The sequence below is a fragment of the Penicillium malachiteum genome (assembly GCF_028827825.1).
Source record: "Penicillium malachiteum strain IBT 17515 chromosome Unknown utg000005l:1.0-9002435.0:326005.0-9005861.0, whole genome shotgun sequence".
Taxonomy (NCBI): domain Eukaryota; kingdom Fungi; phylum Ascomycota; class Eurotiomycetes; order Eurotiales; family Aspergillaceae; genus Penicillium; species Penicillium malachiteum.
The window spans coordinates 7379087-7401554 of record NW_026643099.1 but is presented as its reverse complement, the minus strand read 5'-3'; the positions used below and the strand labels follow the sequence as shown (position 1 = coordinate 7401554).

The 22468-nt window shown below is 45.3% G+C and overlaps 11 protein-coding genes across 11 annotated transcripts; 7 read left to right on the top strand and 4 right to left on the bottom strand.

Moving 5' to 3' along the window:
- Positions 1-1935: 1935 nt before the first annotated feature.
- On the top strand, positions 1936-3453 carry N7483_012737 (uncharacterized protein; the record flags this gene model as incomplete). The annotated part of the gene is made up of 1 exon (XM_057096164.1): positions 1936-3453. The coding sequence occupies one exon, from the start codon at positions 1936-1938 to the stop codon at positions 3451-3453; it is 1518 nt and encodes a 505-aa protein (XP_056942135.1).
- Positions 3454-4076: 623 nt separating this feature from the next.
- On the bottom strand, positions 4077-5730 carry N7483_012736 (tetratricopeptide repeat protein; the record flags this gene model as incomplete). Its single annotated transcript, XM_057096163.1, has 3 exons — positions 4077-4874; positions 4955-5438; positions 5507-5730. 3 exons carry the CDS (start codon positions 5728-5730, stop codon positions 4077-4079), a joined length of 1506 nt encoding a protein of 501 aa, XP_056942134.1.
- An 807-nt stretch (positions 5731-6537) lies between these two features.
- N7483_012735 (Monooxygenase FAD-binding) lies at positions 6538-7421 on the top strand (the record flags this gene model as incomplete). Its single annotated transcript, XM_057096162.1, has 3 exons — positions 6538-6587; positions 6690-6948; positions 6981-7421. The coding sequence occupies 3 exons, from the start codon at positions 6538-6540 to the stop codon at positions 7419-7421; spliced, it is 750 nt and encodes a 249-aa protein (XP_056942133.1).
- A 2664-nt stretch (positions 7422-10085) lies between these two features.
- On the bottom strand, positions 10086-11927 carry N7483_012734 (vegetative incompatibility protein HET-E-1; the record flags this gene model as incomplete). Its single annotated transcript, XM_057096161.1, has 6 exons — positions 10086-10244; positions 10302-10455; positions 10480-10621; positions 10675-11103; positions 11207-11555; positions 11613-11927. 6 exons carry the CDS (start codon positions 11925-11927, stop codon positions 10086-10088), a joined length of 1548 nt encoding a protein of 515 aa, XP_056942132.1.
- Positions 11928-12566: 639 nt separating this feature from the next.
- On the top strand, positions 12567-13418 carry N7483_012733 (uncharacterized protein; the record flags this gene model as incomplete). The annotated part of the gene is made up of 2 exons (XM_057096160.1): positions 12567-12984; positions 13057-13418. 2 exons carry the CDS (start codon positions 12567-12569, stop codon positions 13416-13418), a joined length of 780 nt encoding a protein of 259 aa, XP_056942131.1.
- A 431-nt stretch (positions 13419-13849) lies between these two features.
- N7483_012732 (uncharacterized protein) lies at positions 13850-14029 on the bottom strand (the record flags this gene model as incomplete). Its single annotated transcript, XM_057096159.1, has 1 exon — positions 13850-14029. One exon carries the CDS (start codon positions 14027-14029, stop codon positions 13850-13852), a length of 180 nt encoding a protein of 59 aa, XP_056942130.1.
- Positions 14030-14384: 355 nt separating this feature from the next.
- Positions 14385-14681, top strand: N7483_012731 (uncharacterized protein; the record flags this gene model as incomplete). The annotated part of the gene is made up of 2 exons (XM_057096158.1): positions 14385-14508; positions 14542-14681. 2 exons carry the CDS (start codon positions 14385-14387, stop codon positions 14679-14681), a joined length of 264 nt encoding a protein of 87 aa, XP_056942129.1.
- A 281-nt stretch (positions 14682-14962) lies between these two features.
- Positions 14963-15541, top strand: N7483_012730 (uncharacterized protein; the record flags this gene model as incomplete). Its single annotated transcript, XM_057096157.1, has 1 exon — positions 14963-15541. The coding sequence occupies one exon, from the start codon at positions 14963-14965 to the stop codon at positions 15539-15541; it is 579 nt and encodes a 192-aa protein (XP_056942128.1).
- Positions 15542-16294: 753 nt separating this feature from the next.
- On the bottom strand, positions 16295-16570 carry N7483_012729 (uncharacterized protein; the record flags this gene model as incomplete). Its single annotated transcript, XM_057096156.1, has 2 exons — positions 16295-16327; positions 16367-16570. 2 exons carry the CDS (start codon positions 16568-16570, stop codon positions 16295-16297), a joined length of 237 nt encoding a protein of 78 aa, XP_056942127.1.
- Positions 16571-19465: 2895 nt separating this feature from the next.
- Positions 19466-21005, top strand: N7483_012728 (aldehyde dehydrogenase family protein; the record flags this gene model as incomplete). The annotated part of the gene is made up of 3 exons (XM_057096155.1): positions 19466-19492; positions 19547-20326; positions 20379-21005. The coding sequence occupies 3 exons, from the start codon at positions 19466-19468 to the stop codon at positions 21003-21005; spliced, it is 1434 nt and encodes a 477-aa protein (XP_056942126.1).
- Positions 21006-21886: 881 nt separating this feature from the next.
- On the top strand, positions 21887-22337 carry N7483_012727 (uncharacterized protein; the record flags this gene model as incomplete). Its single annotated transcript, XM_057096154.1, has 2 exons — positions 21887-22195; positions 22275-22337. Coding segments are annotated over 2 exons (372 nt in total), but the record flags the coding sequence as incomplete, so codon positions are not given.
- Between the last annotated feature and the right edge of the window lie 131 nt (positions 22338-22468).

Below are 22468 nucleotides of genomic sequence, written 5' to 3'. Positions count from 1 at the left end.
TCTAACATAAAATATTTCAGACTAAAACACATTTTACATCTAAGACTATCCTAATATAATAATGACAGGTAAAATAGTATAATTACAGTTTTTATAATTTCCATTATTTCAACCCCATTTTTAAAAACCCCCTCCTCCCGCATGGTGGGCAGTTGTGTTCCAAATAGGACACACTTTACGGAATCCTATAGCGGCCACAGCTCACATGCCTGTTTGGGAATTAAAAAATGACTTTTTTGAGCGGCAGAAAACGATTATTACCAGAATTGCTATTACAATGATCTGCCACCGCTTCCTAAATAGGTAGACAGAGGCTGCCCAGGTGGGTACCTGGGCAGCTGAGTTTAAAATATGCAGAAATGGTGACTGTAATATCAGCTCGTTTAACCTCTCTATGGGCAGTGCTATAGTGGTGTTAAGGAGAGTTTGGGCTATATCTATCTGTAGATCTATAATAGTACAAGTTCAGGATTATAGATTATTATTTTAGCCTAAAAAAACCACTTGGATTTCAGGCAGTCTAAGATAATTTTAAGATGGCTCAGTTGAATTTTACGATAGTCACGTCTTAATTTAAGGCACCAGGGTCTTCCAGGTGACGCTGTGGTCCAGGCAGGTCACTGGCAGTGAGATGTGATGCCGCGGGGAGCGTGGGTCTTTGTTAGTATTAGCCTGAATTTCAAAACTGTGTAAGAGCGGTAGCCTAGGCGGTCTGTAATCTATTCCAAAATAGGCATGTGAGCTGTGGCCGCTATCGCATTCCGTACACACTTGCATGAGGGAGCCCACATTGCCGGAGCGATTGGATATCGTCGGTCCATTTCAACTTGATGGCCCGAGATGGCAAGAACTCCTGCAAATGGTCTGGCATGTTATTTGTGGGTGATATATGCCAGGCAATTAGAGCCTGGAAGACCGTAACTTGAAGGCTTTCCCGCCCTGATTCTGGGCCATGCATGAGGTGTGGTAGCTAACTACCAGAGCCTCATCAAGGAGAGAAGCCGTGCATTCTCTCAGTCGATCGCTAGTGACTTTTATCTGCTTTTGACTAATTCTTGCATCCCCGGTCTTTCGGTGGAAGGATTCTTGTCAGAACATATTTCTGAGTCTTTCAGTTCTCGCTTTATGTTAGCCAACGTCCTGGACTTTCCTACCTGATTACACCGAAGCTCGACGGACCAATTGTGCTTGTATATGGTATATAAATTCCGACGCACGGTCGCATTGCTCTTGATTTTACTGAGATTTCACATCATTTTGAATAATCCATACAGAAGAGCTGTGACCATGAAAATTACTCTGAGTATGTTCTTACAGATTCAAATGTTGGGTCCTATGGTCTCGGTGACAGCTAACCTTCGTCCTGGCTCAACTGACTCGGAGCTATCCTTGCTTAATATCACCATTGAGAGAGCGCAGGAAGGACTCAGAGCTGGCGAATTTACATCATTGGAACTGATCAAAGCATATATCACCCATATTTCGGAAGCTTCCGAATTCAATGCTGTTCTACAAGTCAACCCAGATATCTTAACTACAGGGTGTCAGACAGAACGGGCCGCTACCGTTCAAGACTCCCACGACATTCAACATAAAACTCGGAAAATCTAGTTCTTCAGCCTCTCAGGGAGCTCTGGTTGGCCCGGCAAAATTGACCAGGAACAACTTTCTTTGAGCAGTGGAGACGTTGTGGACACGATAATCTAGTGCCAAATAAGACTCACAATTCCGCATAAACTAGAGCGTTTCCGGCTAGCCTCATATCAAATAGAAAAACATAAAATAAAAACAAAATCTGTGAACTATAAGCGGTGATACTAGCCGATCGGTTCACTACATGAACACCGAAAACACAATAAATAAGGGGTTTTTGCTTTATTTCTGAGGTTTTTCATATTCTTTTCTCACCCCTCGTCTTTCCTTTATCATCTCAAAATGAAAGAGCCCCGGATCTGGATATCATTTCTATTCTTGGCTCTGCTGGGCTCTGTGGAGGCATCCACATCCCTAATAACCATCACGGAGACTGGCCAGAGCACCGTGACCGAGACCACTACCAGCGTTTATCCCATCATCATCACTACCAGCTCCTGTTCGGTGGAAAGCACTCCTCTGACCAAGTCTTGCCAGAATGGAGTCTGGAGTGTGGGCTCTCTGTACTACTCTGCGAGCTGTGGAGGCATATCTCTTTCCGGCGCAACCCAAATCCGCGATTATTCAAATATCCCTTATTCGGAATGCTATCAATTCTGCACCGCTGTTTCCTCTTGCTCAGGACTCTATCTCTACACTTATGAAGGACTCGGCGCTGAGAGTACCTACTGCTACTTGGTAAGCGGCTCACCAACCCCAGTGACAGCTGCTGCGTCGATCTCAGCCATTGATATTTTCACTACCAATCCATGTGCTGTGGAAATGGTCACTTCAACAACACGTACCACTGAAACAGTGGTGTTGACAATTGACTATACTACGCTCTTTACCTCAACTGTTATTGTTTCGACCCGGACCCCGACCCCGACTCCTTCTCAGACACGGATTTCATCGCCAGTGACATCTAGCACGACTCAATCTTCCGCCTCGGCAGTCTCTTCATCCAGCTCTGTATCCGTCAAGGTTTCATCTGTTCCTTCCAAGTCTTCTGCTGCAAGTTCTTGGTCATCATCACACACTGCTTCCCCAAACTCATCCTCCAGTTCTGCATCTGTCAAGGCTTCATCCATCCCTCCTAAGGGGTCATCCTCAAGCTCATTACCGAGCTCCTCTTCTTCCATTGGAATCATATCCCCTTCTTCATCACCTCACCAACCTTCGACGAGTTTGCGATCATCATTGGTATCCTCACAAACGCTACAAGCATCCTCAACCAGTTCTACGAGTCTTTTGGGAGTTATTGTTGCATCTCAATCGTCTTCCTTGGAAATGCAGCCTTCCTCTCTCCGCAATTCCGCCTTTACCAAGCCCTTTGAAGCTTCAACCAGTAGTACTGTGAATGCTCAGACTACATCTATTCCAGGCAACGCTCCTAGTCGCATACCAGCGAGCGCTGACCTCACTACCGAAACTAGCTATACCACTGTCATCTCGACCGTCTACCAGTGCCCATTGACAGTGAAAGATTGCCCCTTTTCCATAAAGACTCCCTCCCCAGTGACACACACAATTCCCACTGCTACGTCTATTTACTCGATTCATACCTCTACTGTATATGAAACCCGCACCCATTCTATTAGTGTGTGTCCACCGTGGAAAGAGAAATGCCAGCCGTCTGACATGATTACCTCTGTGTCCACTGAGACTAGCGAGGCTTATACGACTACAGTTCGAGTTCCAGTAGAAGCACCGATCCCTACTGGTGCAATTATCGATGTGGAAACCAGCTCTCGAGATGACGGTGTCACTCTGACCGTTCAAGTGACAGAGGTTGTGACAGTCTTGGCCTGTCCTGCTTAAAATGATGCCTAGGTCGGACCTGGGCGAAAATAGTATGTTCGATGTGGGTGTATTAGTATCATTGACCATAATATATTGTAATTCATCTACCTTATATACTTTCAATTTGTCCACCGGTTGATCCGACCATCAAATTGGTATAACAATGATAGAACTAATATTCAAAACAATTTTGACACTAGAATTTCAAATTATTCAGTCGCGCTGGAAAAAGGTGAATATAGCCGATCTGAAGGATCCGCCACTCGCTACTATAGACTAAAAATGATCTTACTCCTTTTCACCTCTTTGTTTCCTTATTTTTCAAGTTCTCCCCTGAACTCACACGGTCTTTACTCCTCCCACACTCATTTCCTCCTTTCTTTTTTTTCCCCTGTCTTTACATTTTTTTTCCACTTTGTCGCTGCCTTTTATTTTCATCATACTATCTATAATGATCACCTGCCCTATCAGATTCAAAAATATGTAATCAGGTCGTTATGCACCGATCCATCATTTATCAAAACTTTATATGAATTGTTGAATTCACTAAAGGCCTAATATCCCGTGGTTAAAAATGAGATATCAAGGTCTAGAGCTTTGGTGGTTCGAGTGTCGATCTTGGAATGGAGGCTTCTGGTGTTTCAACCTTCATTTTGAGTGGAGCAACATCCGTTGACGTTGGGCGCTCCAGTGGTATCCAAACGGCAAAAACATGAGGACTTAATCGGCACATCGGCAACAGCAAGAGCTAGCTTGGTCGACTGCTCAATCATGAGAGCTTCGTTCGTTTTGCCCAGTCGAATAAGACACTCATGGTAACCTTGAAGTGACCAAACGTTGTTGGGATGGCGGCGAGGATGAATAACAGTCGTGTCGAATTCTAGATCAGCGCGATAGGTGCGCTCTGCTTTTTCCAGATGGCCTTGCTCCATGAGCAACGCAGCATAGGCATGACGAACTGGCTGCATCCATGACCAAGGCTCACTGTAAGGAAGGTTATCTTCAAGATCAATAGCACGGCGAAGGGATTCAAAGGCCTTGTCATAACTCTGACAGCGGTAATCAATTTCTCCCTCCATCATAGCAGCTGCGACCTTAAGAACGTCCACCATCTTGCCGTTATAGGCTCGACGGGTTTCTGAAACTTGAGCCCAAGCTTGAAGGAACAGGCTTTGCTCTGTCCGGGCTGAGGCGATATCACCTGTAGCTGCAAATGCGAGACCTCGGGCATAATGGGTCGTAGCTGTGGTACCTGCAAATAATTCCCGGTCGTGGGGTAGCTCTTTGAGCTTGAGTTCCTCCCAAATGCCGAATCGCACCATAACGTGAAGACAAATGCCCATAAATTGTTCCAGCCAGTCAGCCATCGGAGGTGACTGGATGCGAAGAACCTCTTCAGGTACAGTTGATTCCATGCGGGTGACCGCGTCAAGAGCTGCCTTTGATTTACCAGCGAATATGGCCGCATAAATCAAGGAGTGATAGTCGTGAAGACGGTAGAACGTCGCCAATAACCCACCAAGATATCCAAGTGAGTGGGCATATGTTGAATGTGACCAGGATCTGGAACAAGATCTCTCAACTTGTCGGCGGCATTGATGCCAAGCTCTGGATTGGGTGACATTTCAATGAAGTGGATGTATAGATGAATTAATCCAGGGTTTTTATCCGCGCCATCTTTCTCTTGAGCCAGTGCCCGCTCTAGTACGGCTTGCGCCTGTAGGGTGGGGGCATTAGGATTTGGTTTGCCAGTAAAAAGATCCCATAAAGCCCAAGGCGTAATATTCATCAACGCATCGGCATAAATTGTTGCAACGTCAAGATCGTGACCAAACTTGTCATAAACCAGCTTCATGGCATCGGCATAGCCTTTATTCAGAGCCGGGTAATCCGTGGCAGGCTTACTGGACAAAAATCGGTACTGGATCGCTTCAATGAGAGCTTGCTCGAGAGGTGTAGCATTCACAGCAGACTCTTTGGCCCTTTGGGAAGCATCGTAACCTCTTTGTACGGAAGTATGAAGGTCGCCCAAGTCGAACTTTTCCCATGGCTTGTTGTAATTGGGACCAACATCACACGCAAGACCCAGTACGCCATCGCGCAATTCGGATCATGAGCAATAGCTTGCTCAAAGCAATAAGCACCTTCGATATGATTGAATGGGTAGACCCATGTCAAGCCGCGGTTGAACCAAATTTGTGTATCGACACTGGTTGTAGTAATGGTATGGCCAAACGAGCAAAGATCATAGTACTCGGCACTAGCCGGAACGGGCGAGATCATTTCTTGAGTCATGCTGGCAGATTCGGTCCAGAATGAAACCCTTCAAGTCAGGTAACAGTTGCCAAGAGTGCAAAATGAAATCAAAAGACGTTGACAGTTATCTATGGTATCGCGCCCTGGCGGTTAGTCTTAAGTATGGATCGCTGGCCGAGAGTGGCCGAAGGATGTGGAGTGCGGAAAAATCGAGTCATCGATCAAAGCCCGATAGAAGGAACAATCCCCGGTTTTCCGTTGATAAAGATCAGAGACAAATTATCGCTCCAGGACCTGGAGATCAAGGCAGGGGCATCTTGAGTTATTTCAAATGTTCATTTTATTCTTGATATTAAACCTATAGTTGCAATCTACAGTCACAGCTTTCCTATTATCAGTCCCTGGTCGAATAGTGAGCGAGTAGATTATTCAGATACAACGAAATCGTTTTGGTAAATTTGTAATTTCTTTCTTATTAGATACGAAAGAAGGAATTTGGGATACGCAACGCAGTAATCTGCGACTAGGCTATGAGCGAAGGGTTTAGACACAATCATTTGTGGCACACAACTGACTCGTTTATGGAGGGAACTTCAAGCCGACAGAAACAAGAGGATTTGATAGGAACATCAGCGAAGGACAATGCAAGCTCAAGCTGCTGGTTGATGATTTGAGCTTCTGGCTTTCTCCCGAGACGCAGCAAACACTCATGATAGCCATGCAATGCCCAAACATTATAGGGATGTTGATGTACTCGCGTAAGTGAGCCATCTAGTCCGAGATCCTCTGAGTACGCCTGGGCAGCCTCTTGATGTGACCCTGCTCTAACATCAATGCAGCATAAGCATGTCGCGTAGAAATCATCCAGCCTGGTGGCAGCGGACGGCATCAGATCGGTAGGATACATATTGAAGGCGCTAAATTGCATATTGATCTGGGTGAAGCTAAACTTTTATCCTCTGTTAGGTTGTCCGAAGGTTTACCTTTCCCAGTTACAGCCTCAGACAGGACGGACGACTCATCTACCGCACTGTCGTTAGCAAGATTGAAGCCTTAAAGATCAGCGGAATCCCATCGGCACCGGTCTTTTGGAAGAGCACCAGCGGCCTATACGTCTACACTTGTCCCCTTGGAGATGACAACTTTGAAGTGACAGCCCGTATTCGCCGACCAAAGCCAGATCAAGATGCTGTCAGTTGGGGTCGACCTTTCGACTTGAATGATCTACTTCTTGAATTTGACGACTTTTGTGTCCCGGTGCGAGGAATACTACGACTTGCAGGTAAAAGCGAAACACAAGAATTTGCATTACTTTCTGGCCCTCGCTTGAGAGTATTGTATGCAATGGCAATACCGCCTTCGTCGGCGATGCTTCACATCCCTTGCAAGGAAACTTTGGGTCGGGTGCTGGATTTGCACTAGAAGATGTATACAAATTGGGAAGAATTCTTGACTGGGGGTGGCAACAGGAGATCTCCGTGTGCGATGGGCTTGAGATGTTTGACAAAATTAGATCTCCCCATTACAAGCGCCTTGTTGAAGCCATTGGCGAGTTTTCGTCAATCAAAAAGGCTCTCTTGGACGAGCGGCTCTCAATTGATGAGGAACTTTCGGAGCGGGTCAGGAGAATATCGCAGAGTTCCCCATCCTGGATGTATTATTATGAGATTGACAAAGTTGTTGACAAGGTGCTTCGCGAAGCAAATCAAAGGACTGTTGGTCAGTGGTAGAAAGGCTTCGCGAGTGAAATTACCAGCGTGCCAGGCGATTTATAGGGACCTGGAAGCTAAAGTTAGTCGAAGATTTAATCCAAGAAGGGGGCAAATACATACACTCATCATAAGTTCTCGTACGGTCGGCCCCATATACACATTTTCGCAACCACGCTTTCCAACCCCAATATCTTAAGGTCCTCGAGGAAATTTTACTTTAAATTACAACTAAAGATTGGGTATGATAATGTCCCTATTCACACAGCCAATACTATTAAAAATTGCTTATTTAAGACGAGTTCTAATACAATCGACTAGCCGCCCTATTCACCTGATCTTAACCCTATCGAATATATGTGCGCTCAGCTAAAGCGTATGATTGATGAGCTTAATCCGGACCTTGATAAATTTGGAGGAACCAAAGTAGAGCTTATTAGGCATTTTCCAGCCTAATTCACTGTAGGTAGGCTGAAATATTACCTGATTTCTTTAACAGGTTGATTTGAAGTATGAGCTTAGTGTGGAGGCTGTTATCAAAGCTGAGGAATGGTGTACTGAATATTAAATCAAACACGGTAGCCTAATCTTTAATGGGTTCTGTTTTAGGAAGGTGACACTGGCATCTCAAGAAAGGCTTTAAGAGCAGGTTGAACAACTTGGATAGCATTGCATATAAACAAATAATCAGATATCTTCTCCATGGCTTGTAGAATATAATCAGACGTATCAAGAATAAATCAAGCTTCAATAAACGAGATAGCCCCAGAATAATGACCAATGGCAATCTGTGAGCCACGAGTAGCCACGCAAGTTGAATAATACTCCTCCGGCAGCCAAAGTATGTTCGTCAAACCACGCAAAATCCAATCTTGGGTAACAAAAAGTGCATTCATAGAATCAGACTTGGAGGGGGGAAAACATAAAAGGGAGGGCAAATGCATCAAGATCCAACAGTCCTCGATCAGTCTCAATGTATCGACCACAACTTGAGAAAGACAAGTCACGAACCTGGACATCGAACTTGGCTAGCTCTTGAACACGCTTTATCTCCAAATCCCATAGCTGTACTGATCCATCCATGGAGCAGGATACGATAAATCGATTGCTTGGGGATAATGCGGCTGATTGAATTGGGGACCGGCCGGTTTTGATGATTCCACATGCCGTTCCGCTTCTCGTCCAAAGCCGCATTGTGTTGTCTTCTGAAGACGAAAGGAGAATGTCACCTTTTGGTGAAAAAGTGACAGAATTAACAGTTGAAGAATAGCCTTTTAGACTCATTGATTTCTGAGATTGCCTGTTCCAAAGAAGAGCTGTGGCATCCGCTGACCAGGTTGCAACGTAAAGACTGTCAGGGGACAATTGCAGACCAACCACTGGACTTGAATGACCTTTTAGTGTGTATAGGGCCATTCCCGTGTCAGGATCCCATATTCCTGTGCCTGTATTCCATAATCGGACCGTGCAATCATTCAGTGCAGACGCAATCAAGAGGCTATTTGCAGAGAATGAGAGATGATTGACACAATCAGTATGACCTTTGAGGGTCCAACTCTCAGCACCAGATGTCCATAGCTTGATGGTCGTATCTTGCGACCCAGAGGCAAAGCATTTACCATCGTGAGATACCGCAATACAGGTCACGGTGCTGGAATGAGCTTTCAAGGATTGAAATTTTGCGACAATATGGCCCAATCCTCGAAAAATGGTCGTTGTGTTGCTAATATTCCAGAATTGACATCTTCCTCGAAGTCCTCAAGCTTCCCCAGTAAAGTCCAATTGCTCGTGTCTCAAACTCGAACTTCATCAAACGAGCTTGATGCCATAATCTGGTTGTTTGGAGAGAATAATACTGAGTTGATGCCGCTCCTGTAAGCTTCAATCGTACGCAGTGTGCTGCCACTGCCGGCATCGCAAATTCACACAGTCTTATCCTCTGAGCCGGACACAACCAAAGAAGCGTCCAAGGAAAATGCAACCGCCATGATCTTTTTGGTATGACCTCTGAATATTTGCTTTTCTTCTCCTGTCGACGTCTGCCATAGCCTCACTGTCATGTCGTCAGATTCAGTAAGGACGAACTGTCCTTCGGGGAGAACCGGACCGAGTTGATGCAACCTGAATGACCATCAAAAATCCTTTCAATCTCTTGCGAGGAAGTAGGAAATTTCCATAGTCTGACCAAGTTATCGACAGACCTAGTTGCTATAAAGCGCCCATCTGGCGAGAAAGTGGCCGAATTCACACAGGTGCATTGATTTGAAATTCTTCCCATCTCTTGACCTGTTGCAACATTCCAAAATGCCACAGTCTCATCCATTGAACCTGAAGCGAGGAAGTTTCCATCTGGAGAGAATATTAAAGAGTTGACCCACCCTGAATGGAGAAAAGCAATGTTCTTTTCTTCGGGTCCCAAATCATAACTGTGAAGTCATCCGACCTGGCGGTAAGCAGTTTACCGTCGGGGAAATGGAAAAAGAGCTCATTTTGTCTATTGAGCCCTCAAATTCGCAGACTCGGGAATTTTTTTGATGTCCCAAAATCAGACAGCCTGAAAGCTGGAGCCTGAGGCAATTCCACTGCTGTCTGGGGTGAAGGCAAGATCACTGACATAGTTGAACTCGTCCTTCGGTTTGAGTACGTTTGCTTCTGCAATCCGCAAATTTTGAATCCAGGGCTTCATTAGATGCCAAAAATGATTTTAAGCTCATTTGTTGGTTGAATAAACACAAGAGCCGCACAGTATACCTGCAAAGGTGCTTGTTTGATGATGTTCTGGAATTTGAAAATGAACCGTCGTGCATCTTTGGCAAATGCAAGCTGACGCCTATTATCTGCTGGCTAAAATATTCCTGGAATTAACAAGGGAATTTTGCGTGGGTGGATAAAGATACTTACCTTGAGAAGGGCATGATAAAGCCTAATTATTGCCCCCATTTCATCACCCTTACCCATGAGATTGACTGCCTCGAGCCAGTAAAGAAAGAATTCTTGGAAGAATTTGTGGAGCTTGTCACCATCTCGTAGGTGGATTCCACCCTGTTGACAATGTCTGACTCAATAGAGACAGGGATACTGGAGATCGAGCGGTATATGCTGCTCGATTTGAGTAGGCTCGATGTCCTTGACAAATGTGCCTGGTGATTTAAGCTCACAAATGTTTCTCTTGAGGTGTTTTGACATCGAATCCACACAGCGCTCAGAGAACTCTTTGTGCGCTAGCGTAGCGTCAACCCAAAGTTTGGCGTCGCTGCAGCGCTTCTTGTCTAACAGTCTCGGAATGTGGGATGATGCAATCGCATAGTTTGGGCCATGGATCTAGGGATGTTGAGGACGGTATGGAGATCGGCAAGCGTGTCTTTGATATCTTGTGGAGGGATACCAAGTAGACTTGACAAAGATTCCATTGACAACGGAGCGCAAAGTATCAGAACACTTCCCAAAACCTCTCTGAGCATAGAGTACAGCTCCTCCCTCTCCCCGTCATCTTCGGTACCTTGTTCAATAGATTCTTGAAGAACGGTGGTATATATCTGATCCAACTGCTTTTCAGGACCTTTGCTCACGCGATGGCTATGAATCAATTTTTTGAGTCTTTTGATCGCAAATCGTTTATCCTCGCGAATAAAACGACAGGCTGTGGACGCCCAAATGAAGAGCCCATAAGCAATTTCAACCAGGCGTTTGATTATTTTCTTTCCTGGCCAATCAGTAAATTTGCAGGTCGCGGTCGATTAAAGCAGAAGGGATCTCGTGTAAAATAAAAACCTGGTGCTCTTCGGTTTCAGTTCTTTGAAACCCACCACGTATTGCAACATGCGGTCTGCTTGTAATGAAGATTTTCAGTCGAATATTTGCGGAGAGCTTCGATGTTGTCAAAAATTTCAAGATGATCCAAATATCACCTTCACTATCGCATTCGTCTAACGCGTCGATGACGAATAGGATTATGGTTGACGAAGATTGCGAACTTATTTGTGAGAGCGAGTTGATTATGAGTCGCTCCCATTGGTCGTGGAGAGACAGGGTGGTGATATCCTCATTTGTCCTAACAGCGTCACATACGTGCCGTTTTGTCAAGGGTATTCTGATGGCTAGCCGCCATGCAAGTGTAGTAACTAGCTTGTTGCCATTGTTGAGATCTCCACCGCCCTTTGAAAAGAAGAAGCTTCCACCTAGCTGACCTCAATCATAGTATTTTCGAGCAACGGTACGAGCGACAGTAGATTTGCCCGTTCCAGCCATTCCGGTAAGCCAAAAGACTGTCTTCTCGTTATCATGCTCAATCCATATCGATATACTGTCAAGAAGCTCCAAGCGGGTGTTCAAAAGACAGAGTGCTTCACTCTGATTGTGCTTTGAGTTGAAGGCCGCTTCGAAAGCAATAGGCAGCTTAGCTAATGAAGTCTCCAAGCTGTCTTTTTCGTGAGACATAAAACCAATCTGAATATTGGCATCATTGCTGGCTGAGACGGACTGTACGTTGATGTATGGCGTATGTGTTTCTGGACTTCTAGCGGCCATGATGTTGGCTGATTTGGATTGTCCACTGGTCAACTGGTGGGTTTGATTATGGACAAGTTTATATTTGGGCTAGAGCCTCCAAAATGCAGGTATGGAATAAAAGATACATGTCCTCAGGTAAGGAGCGTCTTCCAAGGTTTCACGATGACCTGGACCTTTCACCGTTTTTTATAAGTATCATTTGCAGCCTAGTACATACCTATATATGCAACTAGCCATTTGAAGAAATGGCTCTCACCTGGGTTGGGATCAAATCCCGCATTCAAATGTTGATCCAAGGTTATCTCGAGCACCCGGGTGGTGGCTGCAATGCTGCATGTGCCCAGGTGACGAGCTTCCCTCGTTCGGCATTCGAATGCTAGCCATTTGCGCCAACGCATACATATGTATCTTTTTGGGTGCATGGAGTAGATACAGGTCTCGGTGATTCAAACTGGGCTGCTAAGGCCACGAGGATCAGACCTCGACGACGGACAGGAATTGTGTGGCCAAAGACCGTATCTCCCGCAAGATCTCCGGACATTCAATAGGTAGAAGTTTTCTTCAGACGAGTAGGTAGAGTGTGTATTCAGATTCTGCTGTTCCCACACACTATACACTGCAGCTACTACCACCATTACTTCAATTCAAGCTGTCGCCATGGAGCCTATTAGCTTTACTCTCGCCCTCGCTGGTATTCCGGCAATATTCACATCATGCGTGGATTATTACCACTATGTTCAAGTTGGACGAGCCTTTGAACGGAATTTTGGTATTATTCTGTGCAAACTGGAAGCCAGTGAGCTACGTTTAACCAGATGGGGGAAAGCAATGGGGATAACGGGTCCAGATTCTCAGCTTAGCGCCAGTCTCTACGGAGAGTATGAGATCATCACAGCCTACTGTTGGCTAAAGGAAATTCCGACAGCCTTCACCACTGCCTTCGAGCCCCCCTTTGGTTTCAAGAAGGGCTATACGCCAGAAGAACTTTCCCTTTTGGACCAGAGTCCTGCAACTAACGCCACGAATGAACCTTACTTCAGTTTGCACAAAACTATGCGCGCAATCATCGACGGGCGTTTGAAGCCTCGAAAACGAGATAGAATTGCGTGGACTTTGCACAAGAGAGAAAGCTAAGAGAGCCTTATAGAGCTTTTCCCTTCAACGGCTGATCAACAAGCACGACTTTGTCAGGAGGAGGCCCAGTCTATGGACTCTGATGCCTTGAGATCGATGGGTAATGTCATTGGCAGCCAAGACCAAGCTCTACAGCATCACATATGCGAGGAAATCAACAACCGGAAAATCTTCGTGAAGTCTATTCAAGCGAATGAGCACTTTCAGGGCCGCGTAGGTGACAATGTCACTTCAGTGGGCCAAGCAAGTGACATTGATGTGGGGTCAGTTTTTGGGTCAGGACACTCAGTGTTACACATCGGAAGCAATGTTGCCTCTGGTGAGCCTGCTCAACATTGGGTGCTGGGAGTCGTTGAAGGAATTGTTTGTTGTTGATCCACTTTAAATTTTCATACTCTGTTTGATATTGGTGCCAAGATCTCACTAGTACGGTAGTACCACCCAGGTACTCCATACATACGTTAAAATCAAATAATTTGAATTTCCACGGACTAGATGCCAAAATTTAGAGAAAGTTTGCATGTATACGCAATTCCCTGTTTCATCCTTGTATTGATATGCAAGCAGTGATGCATGCCGTTTAGGCAGAAGTCCGGGTGTGATGGTCATTGGAAGGCAGGGCCACAGAGATTTACTTTCTAGATCAGGGTAGATCAGCCTTGAGAATTTGAAAAATGAAGCGACAGAATGGCGTTCATGACTCCTGAGACTTTGCCGTACGGCTAGGTACTCTGTACATCCAAATGCAACAGACATCGCCCTGCGGTCTTCGGCACTTCATACCTCCGTAGCGGATCAAAGGGGTATTATGGCGCTGCGCGCGGCTCCACACTACCTTGCTCCTCCACATTCCATTCGCCTCGCTGTTTTCCATTGCTGACCTGGGCTGGCCCCGTTCCTGCGTCAATTTCAGCTGAGCCCAAAGTCAGAATGGACTGCCAGGCAAACAACACCTTAGGTATGGTACCTAGTAGATAGGTACCCATATTGCCCAGGTGATGTATTTATTGATGACTCATCACTGACCCCGGCCCGCCCCGTCCTACCACCTGGGCAGGGTACTTTTGGGCCTCCACGCCTTGTCTTCTCCGCGTTGTGTCGTGGATTATTCTCTCAGTATGCGACCGTGGTTTTTTTTATTCCTTTGTCGCCTTATCATCAGTCTGTTCAAGAAGGGGCCTAAATACCTTTTCTCATCCAGCTTTTCCCGTCACCTTCAGCCAACCCCTCAATTCCAATCAGTTTCATCTTTGTCCCTCACATTTGTATGCTTCGTCGTCTGGAACCGCATCCAAGACGAACCCACAGCCATACCTCTTGAATGCTACACAAGTACTTGATATGTTCAGGGACAACACTATCTCTGTCGAACAATCTGCCCAATCACTTTTGGGCCGTATCGAGGAACGAGATGCCATTGTGAAGGCCTGGGCCTATTTGGGTGGGATTAATCATGTGTTATTGTGTATGCTAAGATACATTCTGACTCCTGAAATAGACACAGAATTTGTTTTGAGCCAAGCCCGAGCTTTAGATCAAGTTCCCTACGAAGAAAGAGGACCATTACATGGCCCAGCAATAGGCGTGAAGGATATCATGAGTACCAAAGGTATTACGCATGGCTCACTTGACCAGTAGATTGCTACTAATGTATCCCAAATATGCCCACTCAATATGGTTCTCCAATATATAAAGGTCATCAGTCGTGCTTCGACTCTTCTGCCGTTGCTGTCCTGCGAGATGCTGGTGCTCTTATTTTCGGTTTGTTGGCTCATAAAGTTACTCCCAAGATTGGATGCATCTAATTGTCCTCTTCGCACATGTGCAGGCAAGAAAACCACGACATAGTTCACTGTAACCAATTCAGGGCCAGAAACCACTAATCCTCTTGATCCGACCCGCACCCCAGGGGGATCTTCATGCGGTTCTGCTGCTGCTGTAGCCGACTTCCAAGATTTATTAGCCTTGGGGCACAGACTGGTGGCAGTGTCATTCGCCCAGCATCTTACACCGGGGTCTTCGCCATGAAGCCGACTTACAATACGATTTCGCTCGAAGGGCAGAAGTCTTTTGCCCCTACTTTTGATACATTTGGCTTTTTTGCCAGAACTGCGGAGGATCTGCAGCTGCTAGCAGATATTTTCGCTCTTCATGACGACGAGCTTCCTCCGCAAGAAGATATACAAATTGACCAAGTCTCGGTCGCTTTGATCAAGACCCCCATTTGGTCTCAAGCAGGACCAAGTACTATCGAGGCTATGGAACAAGCTGCGGCAATTCTTCAGAACTCGGGTGCCCGGGTTGAGGAAATCAACTTGCCCTCCGAGGTTTTGGATGCCGGAAACCTTAGGCGAATTCAGAAAATTATCACCAATGCCGAGGCTCGGGTGTCCTTTCTAAGGGAATACCGAGTCGGTAAAGCGGAACTGTCTCCTGAAATACAGAACATCGTCGAAAACATTTCCAATCATACACACAAAGAGCTGGTGGAAGCCTGACACATATGCCAGAATGCGCGAATTGGTGAATAATTTGGCTCAAAACTACTCGGTCATCCTCACTCCGAGTGCTGTAGATGAAGCTCCCCTAGGACTTGGAGATATGGGAAGCGCTACCTTTAACACTCTCTGGACAGTGGGTGCCTCCCACGAGTAAAATTGCCACTTCTCTTGGCTTTCTCGCTGACATTCAACAGGGATTTCATATGCCGGTTGTCAATATACCTGCATTCATTGGAGCCCACGGCATGCCCGTTGGTGTATCGCTTGTTACTTCCAGATATCATGATGCACACCTCTTAAGGCTTAGTAGAGCTCTTGGTGAAGTCCTTATGGCCGGAGGCGGTTGGAAAGTCTAAATACAAATAAGCTACGCGTTACCCCTCATTTACATATGCGTGCTTTCATTGTCTCTAAAAGCCTTAAACACTTCCTTTGATTTTTAGTCTTCCTCTTCTTCCTTCTCTGTAAATTTTCAACTTTGACTTCCTCTTAAGCTTCTGGTGTAGTGTGAGAGAACTCTCTCAGGCTATAGCAGCATAGATTGCCCTTTTGATGCATGACTGGAAATACTCGGATTCACAGGCAATATGATGTGATTCATACTACAGAATCCGTTGTAACTCAATGTACGAAATACAAATCATTTGCTAAGAATCTCATTCCCGAATACTCCAATAACAGAAGTACGACGACAAAGAAACATCATGGTTGCCAAAAAATAACATTCACAGCCATCCAGTCCAATTTGCCTTAACCTCTCCATCTAATACCAAAGCCAGATTCCTAGATTTGGATTTGGAACCATCTCTTGAGACCACTCACTCTTTCTTCCTCTGATTGGAATGAATCAATAATCCTCGACTTTCCTCCCATGTTAAGTTTGACAACATCAGGACTTCCACTAATAAACATAATCTTGCCAACAATAGAGATCTGGCCACTCTCAAACGATTGTCCTTCCCTTTCATGGTCATTTAAAGGTGGGCCGTCTGTTTCGCTGCCTCGAATGGACTTCACAATGATCATGGTCCAGGAATAAAAGTCTCCCAGCTTGTAAAGTGATTAATGACTTCGAGATCATCTTGGAAGAACTCTAATTCCGCGAAGGAATATAATGATTCCCATTTTTTTTCAGATCCATTCCGATATTGATAAATCCAAAGCTTTTGATCCGTCCTTGTCTGCTTTGATATATTGTCATGAATGAGTCTTATCTCCAAATTTGCCCAGACACTAGAGGCATGGGCTTTGTAGGACCATCACCACCAAATGCAGCATCAAGATGGTACTCTTGCCCACAAGGGAGCTTCACTATATTCACCATAGGCTTCCTATAACGGATCATTAGCAATTTGAGCTCTTCCGGGATAAGGCCTAGTCATATGTGCACACGAACCATCCTTTGAAATCACCTGTTGGTACATTATCAGTTCGAATTCGACTCCGCACTCCAGTCATATATCCATCAAAACCTAAGCCTTGGAGAACATGATGGAAGAAGATGTTGCACTCAAGACAATAGCCTCCACGTCCAACTTGGCCAGCTGTCTTTGATGAAGCTCCCAGTAGCTTTCCGTAGATTTTCTGTGGGTTGATGTCCACCAATCTTGTTTCTGAGAGAAAACTCGAGAGGTTGTCATATGGAAACTTCGTTATTTGGGCTTGAAATAGAACAGTCAAAGCTTCTTCAGTCTTGGGGAGGTCCTGTGGATCTTGAGAATATGCCTCGTACTGAGTGGGGAGTGAAATATGGTTAAGGTATTGACTGAGCTGTCCTGATGAGTACGTTGAGGCCATCATAGCAACAAGTTGAGTGCCTGAAAATGCTGGCAGATGTGCATAAACAGATAGATAAACTTCAAAGTTGGAACTCTACTTCAAGTTGAGATTCGGATCCACAGCTCTCAGGCTAGCAAGGTGAAGGAAGAAGGTCCTACATATAAGTACATATTGTAGTGGGGAAAAGAGTCTTTCACCTGGGCACCCTGGGCACCCTGGGCAACCTGGGCAACCTGGGCAATACCTAGGTACTAGGTAGTACATACTTCAGCCCCAGCACTCTTTCAAAGTTTCAAGGTTCCTTTCTAATATTCACATGGCGTCTTGCATTTGCGAGAATGTGCAGCCAAAAGTTTTGAAAGAATCAGCCCCTCTTTCCCTTCCAGGTTTAGCGCATTTACTTCTTTTAATTTAGACCAATACATCCATGTATGCCCAGGTGGCATTGGAGCGCAGGATTAGGATTTTTGAGATGGTGAAAGATTTGAAATAAAACATCCTTTGTTGAGATAGAATAAGGTCCGTTCCAGCCCCAAAAGACGCTGGGCTCCGGGCTCCATGCAAGTATTTTATATGTTAGCCAACTGGTTGATAATGTCAAATTCCAGAAAAATTGTCATAAAAAGCGGCCGAATGGTGTGGTTTGTCATTGTGATATCCTGCCATCACGGCGAAGCGCATTTTGCTTGCTAACTCCAAAGCTTTCAAGGTTCTTTTGTTATAATTTCAAGTTGTTTTTGATTCAAGAAAGACAGGAGTTCTGTGCGCTGAACGAGCGGGGTCTTTCCAGCCCTGCAGTAGCTGGCCAGTGGGAAAACATAATCGATAGATAGTATTCTAAGACTAGAATACTAGCATTAGTAACATTATTGAGTCATTTTATTCCAGAGGACTATAGTATAACAGCCATACTTGGATCCATGTTCTTCAACTACCTTCTAAGCTGACTGTCGCCGGTAACTTGACGGGCACCTGGAACATTCTACATCATTTGAATGCTCGAATCTCTATTCGGATTAAACCTATAATCTGATAATCCCAGACTATACCACTAGATATGGATTCAGGGCCTTCTATGTGGGTCGGTATGGCGTAGCTAGCGTTAGCACTAGTTGACTCTTCAGCTATTCGCTAACATCAACTTGGAAGTATCGAAATTCTCTGGAATTTTCCTTTTGTTTCTGTCATTCTTGGTTTAGATCCAGTATTTTTACTTCGTTCGAATTGGCATTTCTTGAATTTCAGCTGCGCATATCCCAAGATATAATTAGAGTTGTTGGTCATCAACTATGGCGCTCGGAAATACTTGCATAGTCAACACATCCCGTCAAGATGCCGCCACCAGATCCACATCAGGCCTAATGGCGTTTTGAGATTCTTCAAAAGATCAAACCCCCACTATGAAATTTTCACCGCTCAAGATGTGTCTATAATAGCCGACGCAAAAACCAAACATCGTTATTCTTCAGAGCCCCCGCAGTTGTTTTTGCACGGACATGAACCGTTCATAATCATGTACTCCGCACTTCGGCATACGACCTCGGGACATGAGGCATCCAAAGGGTCCACATGTGGGATCTCAAAACACTCTTATGTCGAAATCTAGTTGGCTTATATTTTAACTCGAGTCTAAATGGATTAGCTTCATAGCCACGGACCTCGGGGCTGACTCCTCTGCACCTTGGCGATACGAATTCAGCTGAAGTCTATGATCTCTGCGGGGTGGCTGTAATACGGCGCTGCGGCCGCAGCCGCAGAATAATTGAAAAGAGATCCATGGATGCCCCGAGTCTCAACTTATTGATTAGAAATTCATGTGCAGAGTAAATACTATAAATACTGCTAACCCCAGTCCTACGATCCACATCGAGTTTCGTCTTATCTGAGTAAAATTGAGTCGCGTACCAACTCTATCCACTACCGCTGAGATCATCATTACAGTGCTCCGAGTCATCTTTATAATCACTATCGTGTGTTTTTGTTCTCCAAGAACTACTTCCAACAACTTGACAACTGCATAGAGAGACTAGTGCTAGTGCCTCTTGCATTAGACCCGTCCTTCTGCTTTCTCATTCCACCTCTTCACTTTTATAAAGAAACCATACTCAATCAATCCCTTCATATTTACACCTGAGATCCAAAATGGCGTCTCATGTGCTTGATTTCAGTGTATGTGTTAGAAAGACAATTCTTACCGAGGTTTCTTCCTACTGACCCAAACAGACATATTACAACATCATCGATAACAAGTTGACCTCCACAGCCATCACTCGTCATGGCATCAACCCCGCGAACGCTCAGCCTAACCCAGAAGTTCCCATCTCCACACAAGCAGACCTTGATCAAGCCGTAGAGGCTGCGCAGAAGGCTTTCAAGATATGGTCGAAAACATCATTCGAGGAACGTCGCGCGGCCCTGCATGCCTACGCCGATGCGATTGAGGCAAATGCCGAGAAGCTCGCCCAAATTCTCACAATGGAGCAGGGAAAGCCCTTGACTCAGTCTTCAGCGGAGGTTGGTATGGCACCTGGTTGGATTCGTGGGCTCAGCGCTTTGGAAATTCCCCGGAATGTCATCGAGGAAACTGAGGAGAAGACAATTATTCAACGATATACCCCAATTGGTGTTGCCGCCGCTATCGTGCCTTGGAACTTTCCGGTTCTTCTGGCAATTGGAAAAATTGTCTCGGCTGTCTACACTGGTAATACTGTGATTGTCAAGCCTTCTCCCTTCACTCCTTACTGTGGCCTGAAGCTTGTCGAACTAGCTACACACTCCTTCCCTCCCGGTGTTGTGCAGTGTCTTAGTGGAGATGATACCCTTGGTCCTATGATTACAGAGCATCCTGGGATTGATAAGATCTCTTTTACTGGCTCTATCCTCACAGGAAAGCGGGTTATGGCTAGCTGTGCCAAGACTCTCAAGCGTGTGACTCTTGAGCTGGGTGGAAATGATCCCGCAATTATTTGTGAGGATGTCGATATCGACGCGGTAATTCCTAAGGTATATTTATCTTGTTGTTTCGGCTCCTGTTCTATGACTAATATTTCGACAGGTTGGAATCCTCTCTTATCTGTGCAGTGCTCAAATTTGCATGATGATCAAACGTCTTTATGTCCACGAAAAGATCTACGACGAATTTATGGAGAAACTGGTCGCTTTTGTCAAGACACTTAAGGTCGGTGATGGCACCGGAGCAGATATCTTCTTTGGTCCAGTACAGAACAAGATGCAGTATGAGAAGGCCAAGGAACTCTTTGGCTCTATCACTACCGAGAACCTTAAAGCTGCACTCGGAGGAACCATTGAAGACTCTACCGGATACTTCATTCACCCAACTATCATCGATAACCCTCCTGAGGATTCACGAGTTGTTCACGAGGAGCCTTTCGCTCCTATCCTACCCGTCCTCAAGTGGTCTGACGAGGAAGATGTTATTGATCGGGCCAATGCGCTGGAGACTGGATTGGGCTCCTCAGTTTGGTGCAGTGATTTGGACAGGGCTTCTCGTATTGCGGATCAGTTGCAGTCGGGCGTGGTTTGGGTTAACTCGCACTTCCAAGTTGCACCCAATGCTCCCTTTGGAGGCCACAAGCAGAGCGGCATGGGTGTTGAATGGGGACTGTCTGGTCTTCTCGCCTACTGCAACTCCCAAACACAGTGGCTTAACAAGAGCCCTTAAGAGTATTATTTAGGCCTTTTATTTATGAATTTACTATAGCACATATTCTGGACTAGAAGAATCCCAATTTTTTATGAACGAACACATTGAGTTCTCCTACATAGTACTACTAGTCAGTGACCCCGGAGGCTTGGCTCGTGATAGTAAGGCGTTATACTTGTATATTTACGCATTGTCGCTACCCTTGAGAATTATGTAGCCACGGCAGAATCTTCAGTTTATCATATTCCAAAGTTCAAGTTTCGTAACTGGTGACTTTCCACGCGAGTGGGATGAACGAGGAAACTCGAACTCTTGGCCATTTGAAGGAACTTAAAACTAGCTCAGTCTTAACTGGTATCAATGATCTTAATCGTTCAAGCTGTTTCAATGTTTGATCATCGTTCACCCGATAATCTGAAGTCTGACGTTGATAAGTGACGTTTGGTCCAAGTTAGGCACAGCCAATTTTAGTGACGTCATGGCACATTCCGGGCATTCATATTGATGCGATTACCCTACAATGCAGATCATCTCTCCCATAAGCCACCTGGCACACATATGATATATCGGTCAGATGTGGCGTCTTCTCATGTCTCATCATATGTGTCGATCTTCTAAAAAATGACGTGCGGTTCCTAGCGGCGACCCATACAGCAGCTATTATCTTCCTTCGAAGGCGATAACGATCCCGGCTTACGATGTCATTGTCACGGTATTATCCTGCTTCTCGTACATGTGCTTAACTGATAGAATTGATGTGAGGAAATATTAGATAGGATCAAGGGTTTATAAATGCGACTGATCCATCCCTTTCGTAATACTGTTTAATCCCAAGCAAATTCGATTACTCTGAAATACATTGAAGCAATCACTTCAAGAACTTTAACTAAATCCAAGATCCTGATTCAAAATCACACAAATCTTCGTATAATCCATTTACCAAAATGTTTCACCGCGGTCGCACCACCAGAACAACGAGAACAACGAAGCCAACGCTGATGACTCGACTTCGAGGCCCAAATGCTCGAACCAAAACCGTCAAGACCACGACGAAGACAGAACCTGCCACCTCCTATCGCACGAACAAACGTCATGGAGGCATGACCACTGGCGCACACCATCATAAGCGAAAGGTCACTTTTGGCGACAAGGTCTCTGGCGCTATGTTGAAGATGAAGGGCAGCATTACCCGTCGACCTGGTGTCAAGGTAAGTGGGACTACTATACTCTTCTTTCAATCATAACCCTCCAGTTTAATTCAGATAACTAATTTGAAATATCATATAGGCTGCTGGAACTCGACGAATGCATGGAACCGATGGCCGCGGGAGTCATCATCACGTTTACTAAGATGATAAGGATGAACTGATGACTTGATGATGCGAATCCATTTTGAAGAACACGCGATATAATTTGGACACTGGCGTTTACTCCAATATTCAATCATGTAATTATAGCTCCGAGTCGATATTATTCCTATG